General features: G+C 46.4%; 1 protein-coding gene across 1 annotated transcript; it reads right to left on the bottom strand.

Moving 5' to 3' along the window:
- Nucleotides 1-207: 207 nt before the first annotated feature.
- On the bottom strand, nucleotides 208-16,724 carry WDR87 (WD repeat domain 87). The gene is given in 17 exon segments (XM_060085458.1): nucleotides 208-553; nucleotides 555-841; nucleotides 844-2,073; nucleotides 2,076-2,146; nucleotides 2,148-3,293; nucleotides 3,295-3,800; nucleotides 3,895-5,263; nucleotides 5,265-5,802; nucleotides 6,201-6,472; nucleotides 6,944-7,432; nucleotides 7,434-7,734; nucleotides 7,737-8,964; nucleotides 8,966-9,370; nucleotides 9,372-9,821; nucleotides 10,192-10,362; nucleotides 11,397-11,517; nucleotides 16,554-16,724. Coding segments are annotated over 16 exon segments (8,787 nt in total). The 5' UTR covers nucleotides 11,472-11,517; nucleotides 16,554-16,724; the 3' UTR covers nucleotides 208-304.
- Between the last annotated feature and the right edge of the window lie 9 nt (nucleotides 16,725-16,733).

Below are 16,733 nucleotides of genomic sequence, written 5' to 3'. Positions count from 1 at the left end.
TCTTCTGCCTGAAGGCCTCCAGAGGGTGAGTGAGCACCACTGGCTTTGGGGAAGTCTTCCCACTCTCAAGAGTATGTGAGTATCTGGTCTCCCTGGCTACCTTTCTGGAGAAGCAACATTTGAGGAAAAGGGACACATCACAGTGCTTGTTATAAATGAGAATCTCCTCTTTATTCCACATATAAAAGCTGGTTTCTGGAACTGGATAGGGAAAGAACTTTGGCATGGCCCTACCTCTGTGTGGGCCCTAGGAATAAAGGTCTAGATTCTGGTGACAAGGCCTTTCTGCCCCTTCAGTCCCAAATTAGGGGGTAGGAGCGACGATGTAGTGCAATTCCTTGGTGAGGTGTAAATCAGCTTGCAGCAGGCTCTTCCAGGCAAGTTCTAAGATCCCATACCGGGCAATGCCCATAGGGAGCATGGTACATACATTGTTCTTCCCTGGGAGGGGAACCACCGCCTGGAACTCCAGAGGACCTTTAGGGGTGTGAGAGCCACCACAGAACAGGTGGTAGGACAACTGCTCCCCAGGAACTAGCTCCATGGCCTTTAGGGGCCTCTTTGTAAATGATCTCTTGGGATTGGGGTTCCCCTCTCAGTAGCAGTTCCTGTAGTAGCCTCTGGATTCGGGGGGACTTAAGTTGGTACAGGTCCATGAGACGGTAGAACTGTTCCATCCAAGCAGCACTCTCTTTCGCGTATCGCTCCTGCAACATCCGCAAAACATGGTACATTGCCACAAATGTCTCCCATAGAGGTACCTTGTCCTTTTTTTTAGAGATGGGCTGTGCCTTCTTTTCCAACTTGGGCAATTTGGCAAACCTGCCCTTATCCTTAAAGCCCAGAAGTCCTTTTGAAACATCAGTGCTAGGGTTTGTTTTTCCACAGGGTCAAGGGCACCTGTGAAAATGTCTCTTGTTGGAGGATAATGGTGTTGCATCTCCATCTCCTTGTGAGCAGTGGATATCTGCTCTGCCCGCACACTCCTGTAAGGCTCTCCTAGAAGATGCCAATTTATAGCCTTCAGGTCTGGAATCATTTTGGTAGCTAATGGAGACTTTGGTGTGGAGACAGCCAAAGGTTTTAGCCAGCTTTCCTTTTCCTTTCCTTTTATAGGAGGGATCACTTTCAGGTATTTTGGACCCATGGGCTCCTTACTGGGTTTTGAGATACTTGTGCTTCGTGATTCCAGGTTCTGCTTGTGATTGTACACAATGGCTTCAAGTTTGGCCAGATGCATCCACTCTAAGTTTTCCTTTGCAGTGAGGTCTTTGAGAAGCTGGCACAATCTGTGGAAACTATCCCTGGAAGGCTGTTCTCCTGCCTCCATCTGTTCTAGGACATGGTGGATCCACTCTACATCTGAGAGGCTGACGTCTGCATATATCTCCTCAGCCGGGATTTTGGACACAGGTAATTGTACCTCAGTCTGTCCCTTCAGAGATGGATGACGCTGCAGAAGCCACTGCCACTTGGCCCCTAGTTGTTTGCCTTGGAGTTTATGAGCTTCCATGGTCTTCTTCAATATGTGGGATAAATATGGGGTCTTTAAGTCAGGCTCTTGGGACTCCAAAACTGTATCCAAAACTTGTAGAGGTATGGGCTTATATTTCTTCAACAGTTCTTGTTTATCCATAAACCCTGTCCCTGGGCATACCCTGGGCATCTCAAGTACTGTGGCCTTATCTTCCCAGGATATTTGTTTAGTTGACCCTGGCACTGGTATCTTCTCTTCCCTCCCCAGAACTACTGAGATCAGTTGCTTAGAAGGGCTTTTCAGAACTTCAAGTTTTATAGCACTGCCTTTGACCTCGGGGATTCTTTTCTCAATAGAAGGGACTGCTTCTCTTCCTTTTAAGTCCTTTTTTCTTTCTCCTGGTAACTTAAATAGTTTTTCTTTTTTAAAGATCTCTTTCTTCTTGTCTACCTCTTCTTCCAATGAGCTTCTCTCCTCTTCCTCCCCCTCTTTCTCACTCAAACGCTCCATCTCTTCCTCACTCATGCTTCCCTCCTTCTCAAACACTTCATCCTCCTGCACCTTCTTCTTCTTTTTTTCTTCTTCTTCTCCTTCCCTTCCTCTTCCTCCTCCTCTTCCATTTCCTCCTCTTCCTCCTCCTCCTCCTCTTCAGACAAACTCTCTCGCTCTTATTTCATCTAACAAGCTTTCCATTTCTTCAGAAAAGCTCTCTTCACTTTTCACACTTTTCACCTCATCCTCTTGACTGAGAAACTCTTCCTGTTGCAAATCAACTCCCTTTAGCTTTTTTCTCTTTCTTGACCTTTGTTTAAGGAATGGCTTTGCCTCTTCTTCCTCCGTTATTTCATCCTCCTCTTCTTCCTGTATGACTTCTCTCTGTTGCTTGGCCAATCTGCTTTCTTCCTCAGTCATCTTTTTCTCTTTCTTTATCAATCTTCTCATTTCCTTGGCCAGTTTTCTCTGCCTCTTAGCCAGTTTCTTCTCATCTGTGGCAATTTCTGGTTGTTCCTCAGAAAAATCCCACTCCTTGGCATCAAGTTCGTTCTGTACCTTGTTCAATTCCTTTTCCTTAGTAAAGAATGACCTCTTTAACTTTGTCATCTCTATTTCTTCCTGGGTTAGTTTCCTTTCTTTTTTGATAAGGCCTTGAAGTATCTTTAAGATTTTGCTGCTTACTTTTAATGGTTCCTTGGAAATGCCCTTGCTTTCTTTAGCCAACTTCCTTATTAATTTGGCTAGCTTCCTTTCTTCCTGGGCACATACTCTCCCTCCTCTAGTAAACTCCAGTTTTCCTTTGGTAATGTCTGTTTGCTCTGTGGCCAGTATCCTATCTTCATAGACCAGTATCTTTTCCTCTAGTGACAGTTTCCTGTTAATTAGTTCTAGTTCATCCTTAGTTGGTCTTCCCTGTCTTGAAGTTTCTTGAGTCTCTTTTTTAAAGAGAGTTTCCTTTCCCTCAGCCAGTCTCACCTTCTCCCAGGCCAGTTTCTTTATTTCCATGCCCAATGCCTTTTCTTCCTTAGTAATAGACCAGTCACCTCTGAGCTGTTTCAGTCCTTGGAATATCACCCTCTTTTCCGTAGCTAACTTCATTTTGTCCTGGGCTACTTGGTGCTATTTCTCAGCCAAGCTTTCCTCTAACTGGGTCAGTTTTTCCTCTATAGCAGCCAATTTCTCCTTCTTCTGGAAAAGTTTCTCCTTTTCCTCCATCAGCTTCTTCTCTATCTGAACCACTCTCTTCTTGTACATGTCCAGTTTCTCCTTTTCTTGGTCTGATTTCTTTCTCATCTGGGTGAGGCTTTCTTTGGGCTGGATTGTTTTCTTTCCTCTGAGCCAGTTTCACCTTCTCCTGAGCCAGATTCTCCTCCTGAGCCAGAGTCTTCTGCCTCCAGGCTAGTATCTCCTTGGTTTTGGGGAGTTCTTCCTTGCTCTGGACCAATTTATTCCTTTCCTGGGCCAGTTTTTGCTTATTCTTTATCAATTGTTCCCTTTTCTGGACAAGTCTTGCCTCCTCCCCAGGCAGTGTTTCCATGTCCTGGGTCAGTTTCTTCTCATCCTGGATCAGTAGCTCTTCTTCTTGGGCCAATTTCTGCTTATTCTCCATCAGTTGCTCCCTTTTCTGGCCAAGTCTTTCCTCTTCTTCAGGCAATTTTACATTGTCCTGGGCCAGTTTCTTCTCTTCCTGGATCAGCAGCTCTTCTTCCTGGGCCAACTTTTGCTTATTCTCCATCAATTGCCCCCTTTTCTGGCCAAGTCTTTCCTTTTCCTCAGCCAGTTTTTCCTTGTCCTGGACCAGTTTCTCCTCTTCCTGGATCAGCAGTTCCTTTCTGGACCACTTCTTTCTGTTCCACATTCAGTTTCTCCTCTTGAGAGGCCAGTGTCATCTCCTCCTGATCCAGTCTCTCCTCTTCATTGACCAGTTCCTCCTCTTCCTGATTCAGTTCCTCCTCTTCCCATGCCAGGTCCTCCAATTCCTGGGCTAGTTCCTTTTCTTGCCATGCTAGATCTTGCTCCTTCTGGGCCAGTTTTTCCAATTTCTGGACCAATATCTTTTTTACCTCAGCTAGCTTCCCTCCTTTCTTTGCTATTTTCTCTTCTTCTTGAGCCAGTTTCTCCAATTTCATGGCCAGTTTCTTCCTTCGCTGGGCCAATTTCTCTGCTTCCTGGGTTAGCATCTCCTCTCTTTGGGCTAGTTTTTCCTCATTCTGGATAAACTTCCTCTCTGCCTGGACCATTTTCCTGTCTTTCTGAGCCAGTTTCTCATAGTCTCTGGCCATTTTTCTCTCTTCCTGAGCCAGTTTTCTCTCTTCCTGTGCTAGCTTCTCTACTTCTTGTGCCAGCTTCCTCTTTTCTTGGGCCCGTTTTTTCTCAACTTGGGCCCGTTTCCTCTCAACCTGTGCCTGTTTATATTCTTGGTGGATCTGTCTCTGCTCTTCTGTCATCAGCTCTTCTCCTTCTTCTTCTGCTGCTGCTTCTTCTTCTCGTTCCCACTCCTGAGACAATTCTTCCTCCAGGGTCACTTCCTCCTCATCCTCCAACAATTGCTCCCTGGCCCTGGCTGACATCTTTTCCCAGATCTGTGACCATTCATCCCCTGTCTGCTTCTTCTTGTCCCTCTCCAGCTCTTCCTCATCTGGGAACAGCTTTTCTGCCTCCTCATGGAGCTTCTCCTCTTCCTGAAGATGCCTGCTTTCCCAGGCTTTCTTCCATTCGTCCCAGGATATCCTCGTCTCACTGTAGGCCTGTTTCCACTGATCCCAGGACTTCTTCCACTCCTGCCAAGACAGCTTTGTCTCTTCCTTAACTGGTCTTCCTTCTTGCTCAACCACTTTCTCCTCTAATTTGGCCTTTTCCCCCACTTCCTGACTCACGTCCCTCTCCTCTTCTTTGTTTTTTTTCCTCTCTTTTTTATCCAGTTTTATTTCCTGCTGGACTGCTTTCCCCTCCTGCTTAGAAGGCTTCTTAGAGGGTTTCTTCTCTTCTTTCTTTGATATTCGTTTTCCCTTGGTTACGTCTGGTTCTAAAAAAACAACTTTCTTTTTCTTGCCTTTTTTTGGAATCACCTGGGTTTCCCGCAAGTCCTGCACGTCCCTTTCTTTCTTTCGCTCTTGCTCCTCTTTTGTCTCCTCTTCCTTGTCTTTGATCACCATGTCCTCTCTAATTGCTCCTCCATGAGGAAAAACTGGTTTCTCCTCTGGCCAGGCTACATCCCAGTCAAGGTCCTCAAGCAGTTCCTTACTTTATTTCTTCAACAGGGGGCAGATCTCCTGAAAGAGCTCCCAGCTGATCTGCCAGCACCTCCTGAGCCATGGTCACTAGCTCAGTGTTTAGAGCTTCTGACATTTTTGTCTGGGAACCAGATATCCTCAGGGTCATAAGATGACATAGATCATCCCGCCATGATGAGCCATCTTCAGGGGTAGTCCTGTGGCCAGGAGCTCCAGAGGCACCCCGCTCTTTTACTTTCACCAGCTTCACAACTGATTCTCTCCTTATAGGATATGGAGGGTCCTCAATTGTAACTTCAGCATCTATTGTCTTCCTCTTGCGCCTCTTTATGGGTTCCTGAAGTGTTGCTTTCCTGCCTCTTTTGTCACTTACCTTCCTCAGCATCTTCAGGGTCAATGCAACATGATCCTTTGGGGCATCTACCCCTGGAGGCTCCTGTTCATCATCTTTTGAGATCTTTAGTATACTGGAGGTTAAAGACCTACACTCCTCCCCCTCAGTTGGTGCAGCTTCACTCTGATCACCTTCACCCTCTAAGGGACCTGGCTCTGTGCCAGTCTCTTTCATCTTCTTGAGGCTCTGCAAAAATTTTCGGGCTATAGGGAGAATCAGGAGATGTAGATAAGGGAAGCTTGGGAGGCTTAAATGAAGCCCTTCCCAAAATCTGGTAAGAGCTAAGAGGAACTGCCATAACAGATGTAGCAACAGAGGGGGCTGAGGCCTTTTTTAAAAAAGGGCATTCTCCTTACTTTATTCCCAGTGCCTTCCCTCCTCCCTCCCCCCCCAACCCCCGCCAGGACCTCTGTCAAGTCTTACAGAGATAGGTTTTGGAGTCTCTCTGAATTTGGGTGGATTCTTCCTAGGAAGGTTCTTTTCTGTGAAAGGATCTTTCCACTTATCTCTGTTCCTATCTGATACCTCTTGACCCACGTTAGCCTTAACTACCCTGCCTCTTGGGGACCCTGAGGCATTAACCAGATCACCCCATACATACTATGTTTTCTGCCTCCTACTCGGCCCCATCTTTGGCCTTTGCTGGGCTTGTAGGCAACTTCAGATTCTTCAGGAGCTGTATCAAGTTGGTTGGAAAGGGCGGTAAGTTCAGAAGCCCCTGAGACATCTAAAGAAAAAGTAGGCTTTTCATCACCCAGTGATAAGATCAGGTTTTCATTCAATCGCTGCTCCACTTGGGTATGAAGGATTTGGAGATCTGTGGCCTGCATTCCCAGCAGATGGTCCAGGGTTTCTTCCCCGATCATTTCCTGCCTATGAAAGTCAAAGGAGAGGAAGGACCATGCTGAATCAGGGACAAGAGGGAGAATGAGAAGGAAAGAACAGCCATGGAACAGGCAGGGGACTTGACAACATGACCAACAGAGACAGCATATGTAGAGGTAAAGAATGGTGAAGAAGAAAGAAAAAGTCTAGGAAGCCAAGATGGTAATGCATGGTGTGACCTGTATGGGGCCTTCAAGGGTAGGAGAAGAGGGTGAAAAAGGGGCACTTGAAGAGGTAGGGGACAAACAGGAATAGGAGAAGAAATGGAGAAAGGAGTGAGCAGTTAGGGGATCATCAGGATAGTCTAGGAATGAAAAAAGGCTATGAACAAGGAAAAAGGACAGGAAGAGCTAATGAACAGAGATGAAGAGACAGTGAAGGCAGAGAAGGGAAAAATGGGAAAGGGGAAGAAGAAAATCAGAAGTTAGTAAAGAACTGAGGAAAGCACAAAGAACTTACTGCATCTCCCGGAAAGTATCTTGGTTCTGGATCAAGTTTAAGAGTGAGGTCTTAGAGTGGATTCCAGTCTCAGCCATGAGGCTCAGGGCCTTATTCCTCACTCTTTCATCTTTGTCCATTAGTCTTTGAGCCAGAGGCACGGCAAAGAGATGCATAATCATTCCTAGACGCTTCAGACCTTCCCAGGCTAGCTCTTGGATCAGTGGATTGGAATTGGTTGTATCATCCAACAGACGATGGGCTGTTTCAGCACGCAGGAGTGGAGATACCTGGTAAGAGGCAAAGATTTGCCCTAGTGCACCAATACAGCACTGGTACTTCAGTGGAGAAGCATGGATCATAATATTGAGAATTGTCTCTATCAGGCTATTGATAGCTATTTCACTCATCTTTCTTCCCAGCCAACTGCAGTTTGCTGAGTCTGTAAGGACACTGTAAGTTATATCCTTTGACGCTCTTATTTCAAGGAAGTCTTCATCCTCCTTTTTCACGTGCATATTCTCCTATATCACTTACAGCTCTTGCCCTACCGTGTCAGAAGAAGAATTGTTGAGACTTGTCCCATTCCCGTTCCCGCATGGGTGAGTGCAGGTTGCACTGTAGGTATATTGGGCTGCCCTGAGGCCAAAGACGGGCACGAATCACTGAGTTAGGGATATAGCAATCCGGAGCCAAGAGCCATTTCTGCCCATGACCAAAGTAGTATCGCAGTATCTGGTAAGGGTTGAGTCCATCCCAGGTAGTCAGCTGTAGCTGGGGAGGAAGCACATCATGGGAATGAGGAGGTTTTTCACCTGCGTCCAATCAGCTTCCTTATACAAGGAATCGTGTCTGAAGGAAGACAGTAACACAGGGCTCCCTTGCTCATCTTCTTCTATGACATGTGGCACATTATGATCAAAGGCGATGGCCCGATTATTGACAAGGTTCTCCAGACCTACTAATTGCTGTTGCCCTTGTCCAAAGTAGATATACTTGGGCACAAGCACGGTCTCAAAGGAGAAGCAGCAGCTGGGTATGAAAGGCTTAGGAACTTCTAGCACTTCATCTGTCATACCCATAAGGGAAAGGTGAGCCAGCAGGGCTGAGGGAAGCAGTTTAAAACAGGACACCAGATAAAGACTCTGATTGAAAGTGACAAGCAGGTCACCCCGGTCATTTGCAAAGCACAGTGGGCCAAAGTGCACTGATGAGTCCAGCATGGCTATGAGTCTAGCATGGAAGTTCCAGATCCGGACAGAGCCATCACTGCCACCCGTGACAAAAAGACTCAAGGTTAGGCGGACATCAAAAGATGTGATGGTACACTGGTGCAGAGGCAATGTCTCTATGAGCGTTGAGGCTTCCTGTGACCCAGAGGACAGGAAGTCATGGAACTTCCAGAGACGCAGGCAGTTAGTCTCTGTGATGGCACCCACAGACTTGGGCAAGAGTACCAAGTGTGTTAGCTGACAGCTGCTGAGAATGCTGGTGAGGGGCTGCAGCTGCACTCTCACCCCTTCAAGCACAGCTTCTGATAGGTGTACATAGTCATCCGTTCCATAGGAACAGAGCAAAGAGTTTTCTCGGCAACCAGAAAGCCCTCCAGGCAGTGTAGAGAGTGCTAATACAGCCCCAAAGTGCATGAGTGTCTCTATTTGGACACAGCTCTGCTGGGAAAGCACTCTGATCACACCACTCTGGTGTCCAGAGAACATTAGTCCTTCTAGACCCCGACCCAGGTGGAAATGCCCATAAACCAGGCATTGTACCAAGTCCTGAGAATCTGGTGAGGTGCATATAAGATACTTGGCTGGGCAAGGGCAGCAGGTTGTGTCAAATACCAGCACATCTGAACTGCCTGTAGCTACAAAGAGCTCCTCTTTATCTGGGTCATAGGCGCAATCCACAGCCTGGTCCAGGATTGAGAAGGGCCAGGTGATAACCAGAAGATTCCCTGTTAGTGGGGACACAAAGCGCAACAAGCCATCCTCAGTAGTGCACAGGATCCAGAACCAGTTATTACCACAGCGGACCCGACGTTATCTGCTGGGGAGCAGAACCACAGACACTGAAGAGGTTATAGAAGCAGGGCAGACTGCGCAAGGAGAAAGAATGGGTAGTCTGGCAGAAGAAAGTGGTGCTATCAATAAACTGGAGTTGATACAGTTCCTCGCCAAGTTCTAGCTGCCGCAGCAGACTCCCTGAAGTCAGGTTCCACTCCTTGATTAAGCCTTCTTGGCCGGCTGTTAGGGTGTGGGCTTCTGGCCAGCTGCGGATACATATCACCGAAGAGAAATGGGCCTTGAAACTGTGGAGTGCGTGGCCCTGATTGAGGCTCCGCACTTGGATTTCCCCAGTCCTGTTTCCAGCATAGAGAAAGCCCTGCTCAAAACAGGTGAAGCAGCAGGTGACTGAGGAGCCACTGGTGGTGGAAGGGAAGCTCTTCCACCTCTACCAGCCGGCTGTGGCCCTGGCGCTCAAGGACCCTCACCACAGTCTCACACAGGGCTACAAGGGAGCCATTGGGGCTGTTCAACATGATGTTGTGGACAAGCTCATCACCAGGCATGGAAACCATGTGGGCTATTTGGAGACCCTTGCCACTCTGCTCCATGATCCAGGTGACCACTGCCCCCAGGATTCCCGACAGAAGCATCTTCATTTCTGGGTCATAGCAGAGGCAGCTGATGTTAAAGCGGCAGGGCACTATACCCAGGGGTTTGAATGACTGAAAGTGGTCCCCAAAGAGCCGCAGGAGCAGGTCACCACAGTAGACCACGAGGATATGAAAGGAACCTGTGTGAACCATGGACTGGATGGGCGGCAGTCGTTCGGTTGTGGAGAATGTTCTCGTCTCCACCGTGTCCTCAGTTTTGCTCTTCATCCATACCACAGCCTAGAAGAGAAAAAGATGGGAACTGCCTAGAAAAGATAGCAGAAGAAGAAAGGGCAGAATATTCAGCTATTTTTCTCTTGTTAAGGAGAAACTGGAAGACTCTAGAGTGATTTTACCCCCTGGTTTTGGGAGTTGGAAATATTGTAGGAGCAGGAAACCTAGGACTCTTTCCCTAACCTTGGTCTACTTTAGGAGAACCATAAAATCTGTTCAACACAGAGACTGTAATTGGGGAAAGGATGAACGGGGAATCCTGGATCCAGGTCACTTTCATTCAAGGGGTGTATCTTCCTGGGTTAATCTAGGGTCAGAACTTACATGGGCATGGCCCCTGTAGAATGGGCTAAGAAGAAAGGCTGGGTAGTTTTACCTGTATTTCTTTTGTGCTTGTTGTCACCCACGAGAGGGAAGCAAAGAAGTGGGCATCACTGAAGTAATAGCATATAAGTGGCATATTTTGAGGATGGCAAGACTCTTTGAACAGGATCTGGGACCGGTCATTCAACACAACTACATCAGTCTTTGGGTCATCTAAAGTTTGCTGGGGAGAGGCATGGCATAAACTAAGAGACCAGGAACACATATGCACTAAATATATTCTCATGCAAGTTACAATTGAAGCAGTTCTCAAAGTTACGCCTCAGCCCCAAGGATCACTCCTGTGGCTCCCACACATGAACAATTTATCACCTGTGGGACACTATACTTCACAAGCATGTAACAAAACCCCCAACACAAAAGCGAACCAAACCGCTATAGGGCCTATATGGGCAAATTTTATGGTGTGAGCACAGGGGAAAACTGATGTTCTTCCCAACATGTCCTCTAACATTCTCCCTCCTGTCTAAAAGGTACATATGTCATAAAAGACACATATAACAGATTACAAAGGCAAGTGCACTGCCATATGCCCACATGTAAAGTAACACAGTATCCCAAAAGTCAGTGCAGCTTTATTAAAGCCTAAAAGTGCACTAAGTAAGACTTTTAGGGCACCCTATCTGGCCTTTAAGTTTGACAGAGGAAGATTTTTTATGTGTGTGTATGTATATATATATATATATATATATATATATATATATATATATATATATACACATACACACACACACATATATATATACACACATTTTATATATATATAGACACACACACACTATATATGTGTGTGTGTGTGTGTGTGTTTGTGTGTGTGTATTATCCCACTGTGATAGAGCACGTGCTATGAAACATGCACCTGGGATCCTTTTACACAGAGCCAGCCATAGCAAAACTGAGGTTGGCAGATGTTCTCTCTGGTGGCTTCTCCATTCTCTTTTAGAAAAATCTCTCTTCCCTGAGGGTTGGTTCTTCTGAAATGCTTCAAAGTGTTAACCTCTCACCATCAAAATGTCCTTGCAAGAGGTCTCTAGACTCATTTGGAAGTTGATGGCCCACTTTCTACTAAGGGGACAGTTGTCTTTATCATCTACCCTGCCTGCTTCCTGCATAGAGGATCTATGCTCCTCTGAAGTGCTCATAACACTTAAGATAGATAGAGGCCAATAACATGTTTATGTTCTACATATACATTACCTTGCTTTTATGTATCATGTCATTTATAAGGTATTTAAAATCCTTCCACAGGGGAATGAGTCTGGGGGAAGTCATCACCTTGATTATCCCCTGGTCCTCCTCAGGACCATTGTTTAAAAACCTGTAGGAATACAAAAGGGGCCAGCTTAGCCACTGATACTTTTTGAGGAGCTAGAAATCAGAAGGCAAGATCCATGAACTCATGTTCATTGGACACTTTTTCAATGTCAGGAACTATGCATAAGATGCCTTCTCATTTAATCCTCACTGCAGCCCAGTGAGGTAGGTATCACCTCATTTGAGAAAACTGAGGCTTGGAGAGGGTAAATAAAGGAGTTGGAGGTTGAATCTTAGCATTGGCTATCATCCATTAGGATATAATGGGGGAGGGAAGCAGAGAAACCTAAGAGGGGCTGGAAAGGAATACTGTCACAGGCAAATAATTGTTCCTTGCTGGTGATGGGCTGTCAAGAGATCTTTTTGCAAGAACTAGTAGTTCCCAAAGTGTGGACCCTGGACCTCCTGCACTGGGATTCCTGGGGGAGAGGTACATCTTAAAATGCAGATCCTTAGGTACTGAAGCAGAACCATGGTGGTGGGCCCCTGAGTGCTTCACTTGTAACAAGCTCCCTAGGTGATTCTGTGGACATTGAAGTCTGACTACTGAAACAGGAAATCGAGATAAAGGGTGCCCAGGACAAAGAGTCAGCTCCATGTAGCCCAGCTGGAGAAAGGATCCAGCCATTCGGCCTTGCAGGCTTTCCCAGGCTTGTGGAATCAAGTAGCTCTCTTGCATGTGATACATCTGCTATTCATCCTCCTCCTCCCCATTCCCTTCTCTTTGGCCTTCATGAGGACAAACCTCTACTTTTCTTACTTGGATGGTGAATAAATCCTACTTTTAACAAGTTCCCTCTGTCAGGGGGTCTGTCATTACTGATCTGACGATGGGCTTGTTTTCCTCATTTGTAAAATGAAAATGCCAGATCCTTGCAACTTCACAGGATTGTTGCAAGGATCAACTAAGATAATTCCTATGAATACTTTTTAAAGTATACTCTGAAGCAACAAACAATTATGATTGCTGTTTTTAGGCTGGTTTGGTTCTCAGAGAAGTACTAGTTATTTCCTTCCAACCTATACTTTGTACTTTTCAGTTGCTCTGGAAACATTACAGCTAAATTTAATAGTCTGGCCAGCAGAGGGCAGTGGAAGCCGTCCTTGTGCCTGCCAGATGAAGGAAAACTGATGGACTTTCAGTTTAAAGAAGTGGTCCCCAAACTGCGATCCTCAGGACAGCAGCATCAGCATCACCTGGGAACTTGTTAGAAATGCAAATTATCAGGCCCCACCCTAGACCTACTATCAGAAACTCCGAGCGTAGGGCCCAAAAATCTGAGTTTTAACAAGCTCTCCAGCTGGTCTTAAAGTCTGAGAAACACTGGTTTGGAGAGCTGTTGGAGTTCCAGATCATTTGGCCTGGGCCTCCTGAGGCAAGGTCAGCAGAACCCACCCTCTGGCATGGCTAAGCCTAGGCCCTGTGTTGCCACAGAGACCTGATGGCTGGATCTGCGGGGGGAAGCAACAGGCAAAACTTACGATCATCTCATGTGTAGGGTGGTTTAGTGCCCACAAAAAAAAGCTTTCACAGGGACTTCCCTGGCGGTCCAGTGGTTAAGACTCTGCGCTTCCACTGTAGGGGGCGCGGGTTGGATCTGTGGTCAGGGAACTAAGATCCCGCATGCCTCACGGTGCGGCCAAAAAAAAAAAAAAAAAAAAAGCTTTCACATCAATCACTTCATTAGTTCTTGAAAGAATTCTGAGGCAGATACCATCGTCTCCATTGTACATATAAGGAATGTGAATTCAGCGAGGAAAAGGGATGTGTTCAAAGCTACACAGGGCAGATTCAAGACTAAGATCCAACTCACAGTTCTAGATTCTTCTGTCATTTGAGAGAAGTAAAAGGTTCTCCCAGCTAATGCTAAGTGAGCTCTCTTCCCCACAAACCCACTAATGGGAACTGGGGACTGGCTTTCAGACATTAGCATCCCCTATGTCTTTCCACTCTCCCCAAGGCTGCATGCTGCCCTCCTGCCATATCTTTTTCCATTCTATTCCCCTGTAACCCTGCACTTGCTACTCTTTTGGACCACCTTCAGGAGCCACTGTGATCTGCTGAAATGGATCGGTGGATGGCCCTACGGGCCAGGGCCCCACAGCTCAGATTTACCCAACCAGCTCCTTCTTGGGGCCCCAGAGCTGCTGAGAGAGTAGTCATTTGTAGTCAACAAATTTGCAGTCATTGATATCAGTTTCCATTTTTCCTAATTATCTCCTCTGGGTCCAACTTCTCTTGACCAGCCTATAAAAAGCAAGTGGTTGGGACCCTTTGGGGGCATATTCTTTGGAGGTTAAGTGAGAAGGAAGGCCTTCAACCCCCATACCTATGTTTGTTGTTGTTGCCACTCTCTCCCATCCCATATACTAGTTTCCTTAGAGGAAACCTCTCCTAAAATGCCCCACATTTGATTCCCTAATCCCATTACCTGTCCTTAAAAGCAAGTCCAGAGAGAGCGCCAGATGCCTTAATCCCAATGGTCTTGACTTTTTAATATCTTGATAACCCAAAGATGATCTAAAGGGAGAATTCAAATCCTGCAGCCAACTTAGAGGAGTCAGAATTTGGGGGCTGAGATATGGTATCTGACTGTAGCTGACTATAGAGACAAACCAGGTCTCTGATTGGGCATTGAAGCTAGCACCACATCCTTTTTCTTAGTTGCAGTCCATTCCAAGGTACTGTGTCAGTGGTGGTGGGATGGAAAGCCAGCATCCCATGAGCCCTGCCTTTGTAATACAGATAATTGGCTCTAGGGGGTACTGCACTCCATGACACTATTGGGCCCCTGCTGAAGAAGGAAAAGAACAAAGTATTGTGAGTACATATAACAAGGAGACCTGACCACCCAAAAGAAGAGTGATGTGTGCTCCACGCTTTGAGGTAAAGCCCTGCATGGATCCTACAGCCTTGCAGGTGGCTCTCACATTTGGGGACAAGGATGCAGAAAGCCCAGCTGGCATCAGTTGACTGTAAAGTCAGAGGGACTGTAAAGCCTGAGGGCAATCTTGGCTTACTCTGTTTTTTGAATTACTGATAAGGAGCCCAAGTCTGTCCCCAGGCCTGGGACTGCTACTCTGGCCTTATAAGTGACTTCACAGCTAGGGCTGGGACTGGAATGCACTTAACTTTACAGAAAGAAACAATTTTCCAGGACAAACATATATTACTAGGGTGGGCCAGTTTCTATTGAGTGAAGAATTATCCAGTATGGGAGTAGTGATAGCATTCAGAACTGATTAAGGTTGTAAAGTGGTAGCCAGGCATTTTACATACATTGTTTCACTTAATTCTTTTTTTTTTTTTTTTTTTTTTTTTTTTTTTGCGTTACGCGGGCCTCTCACTGTTGTGGCCTCTCCCCCTGTGGAGCACAGGCTCCGGACACACAGGCTCAGCGGCCATGGCTCACGGGCCCAGCCGCTCCACGGCATGTGGGATCTTCCCGGACCGGGGCATGAACCCGTGTCCCCTGCATCGGCAGGCGGACTCTCAACCACTGCGCCACCAGGGAAGCCCTCACTTAATTCTTATACAGTGATTCTATGACTTAGCTATCATCCTCCATTAATGAAACAACTTTTAAAAATGGACATGGTAAAAATATTCAAAACATACCAAGGAACATATACTGAAGAGAAGGTCACCTGTCCTGTTTCCCCTTCAGAAAGGTAACCTGGTTGTGTCTTTCTACAGGTGTTCTGTACACACACAAGCATGTATGTAAAAAGTATTATTTTTCTTACACAAATGGTAGTATGCTATATACACTTTTCTCACTTAATAATCTTAAAGATTAACTCATATTAAAACATACAGCTCTGTATAATTTTTCAACAGTTGTCAGCTGCAGTGTATTCCACTGCGTGGCTGAACTACCATTTATTTATTTAAACTTCTATCAATGGAAATTGGGCAGTTTCCAATCTTTTGCTATAACCCATGCCACAAATGAATATCTTTGTTAATGCCTCAGAGTTTTAATTAACTTAAATTTTAAAAATGAAGCAATGTAGGGCTTCCCTGGTGGCACAGTGGTTGAGAGTCCGCCTGCCGATGCAGGGGACGCGGGTTCGTGCCCTGGTCCGGGAGGATCCCACATGCCGCTGAGCGGCTGGGCCCGTGAGCCATGGCCGCTGAGCCTGTGCGTCCAGATCCCATGCTCCACAACGGGAGAGGCCACAACAGTGAGAGGCCCGCGTACCGCAAAAAAAAAAAAAAAAAAAAAAATGAAGCAATGTAAATCTTTTATTCATTAAGCATAACTTATTTTAGATATACTGACTTAAATAAATTATTAAAATTAATTTCACCTGTTTCTTTTTAATGTAATTTTTAAAATTGCAATTTTGGCTTGCATTATATTTCTATTAGATAGTACTGCTGTAAATTATCACCGTCTGGTGGTGGTGTGGACTTCGCTCCTGGAGAGTAGGAACCCAATCTATCTTGATTTCTCCGTGTCCTCATTATCACCCAACCTGGCATGAAGTAGGTGCTTAATACATTTTTATTGAATGAATGAGCAAATGAATGACCCTCTGCCCTGTCTCAGGAAGAAGAAATATATGCTTCCCAGCGCAAGTCTTACTGAGCATCTTCTTGGAAGGAAGATGACGTGCGAAGGGTATTGACTGGGTTTTCTTGACCAGAGAACCTTGCAATTCTAGCTAGTTCCCTCGGTAACCCCTAGTGGAGTAGGAGTGGCAACATCCATTTTTTGAAAAAAAGAGTCGGATCCTTGATTATGCCAGCAGGTGGACTAAATTTGAACAAAATTTTCCAGGCCGTAAGTACTCAACAAACACTGGTTACCCTAAGAATGTGCGATACACGAATGAATGGTAGGTAACCGGGCCTCCAGGGCAACCCCCTGGGTGATGGTCATGAGACTCCCGTCGAAGGCAGAGCTCCGGAGCCGCCTAGTACGGGGAGAGGTGACCAGACCCGAATCCCAACACATTCGGTCGTCCCAGCTCTCCGCGCCGGAGGGAAGAAGGGCGTGTCCGCCTCTTCAAGACCGGGGCCGCGCCTGTTACCTGCGAGGACTGCACTCCCGACTAGGGACGGGCACGGCGTGCGTGGCGGCACTCAGAAGCTATGTGAAGGATCAGACCTAGAAGAGGAGGGCCTGAAGAGCGACCTTGGGGATGCTGCGAGAAGACTCTGCCAACAGGACGGTTAGCTCCCCAGCCCCGCGCCCAGCGGACTGACCGAGG

The sequence above is a fragment of the Mesoplodon densirostris genome, chromosome 19 (assembly GCF_025265405.1).
Source record: "Mesoplodon densirostris isolate mMesDen1 chromosome 19, mMesDen1 primary haplotype, whole genome shotgun sequence".
NCBI classification, from domain to species: domain Eukaryota; kingdom Metazoa; phylum Chordata; class Mammalia; order Artiodactyla; family Ziphiidae; genus Mesoplodon; species Mesoplodon densirostris.
The sequence above is the reverse complement of the archived record's forward strand: the minus strand, read 5'-3'. Positions and strand labels throughout refer to the sequence as shown.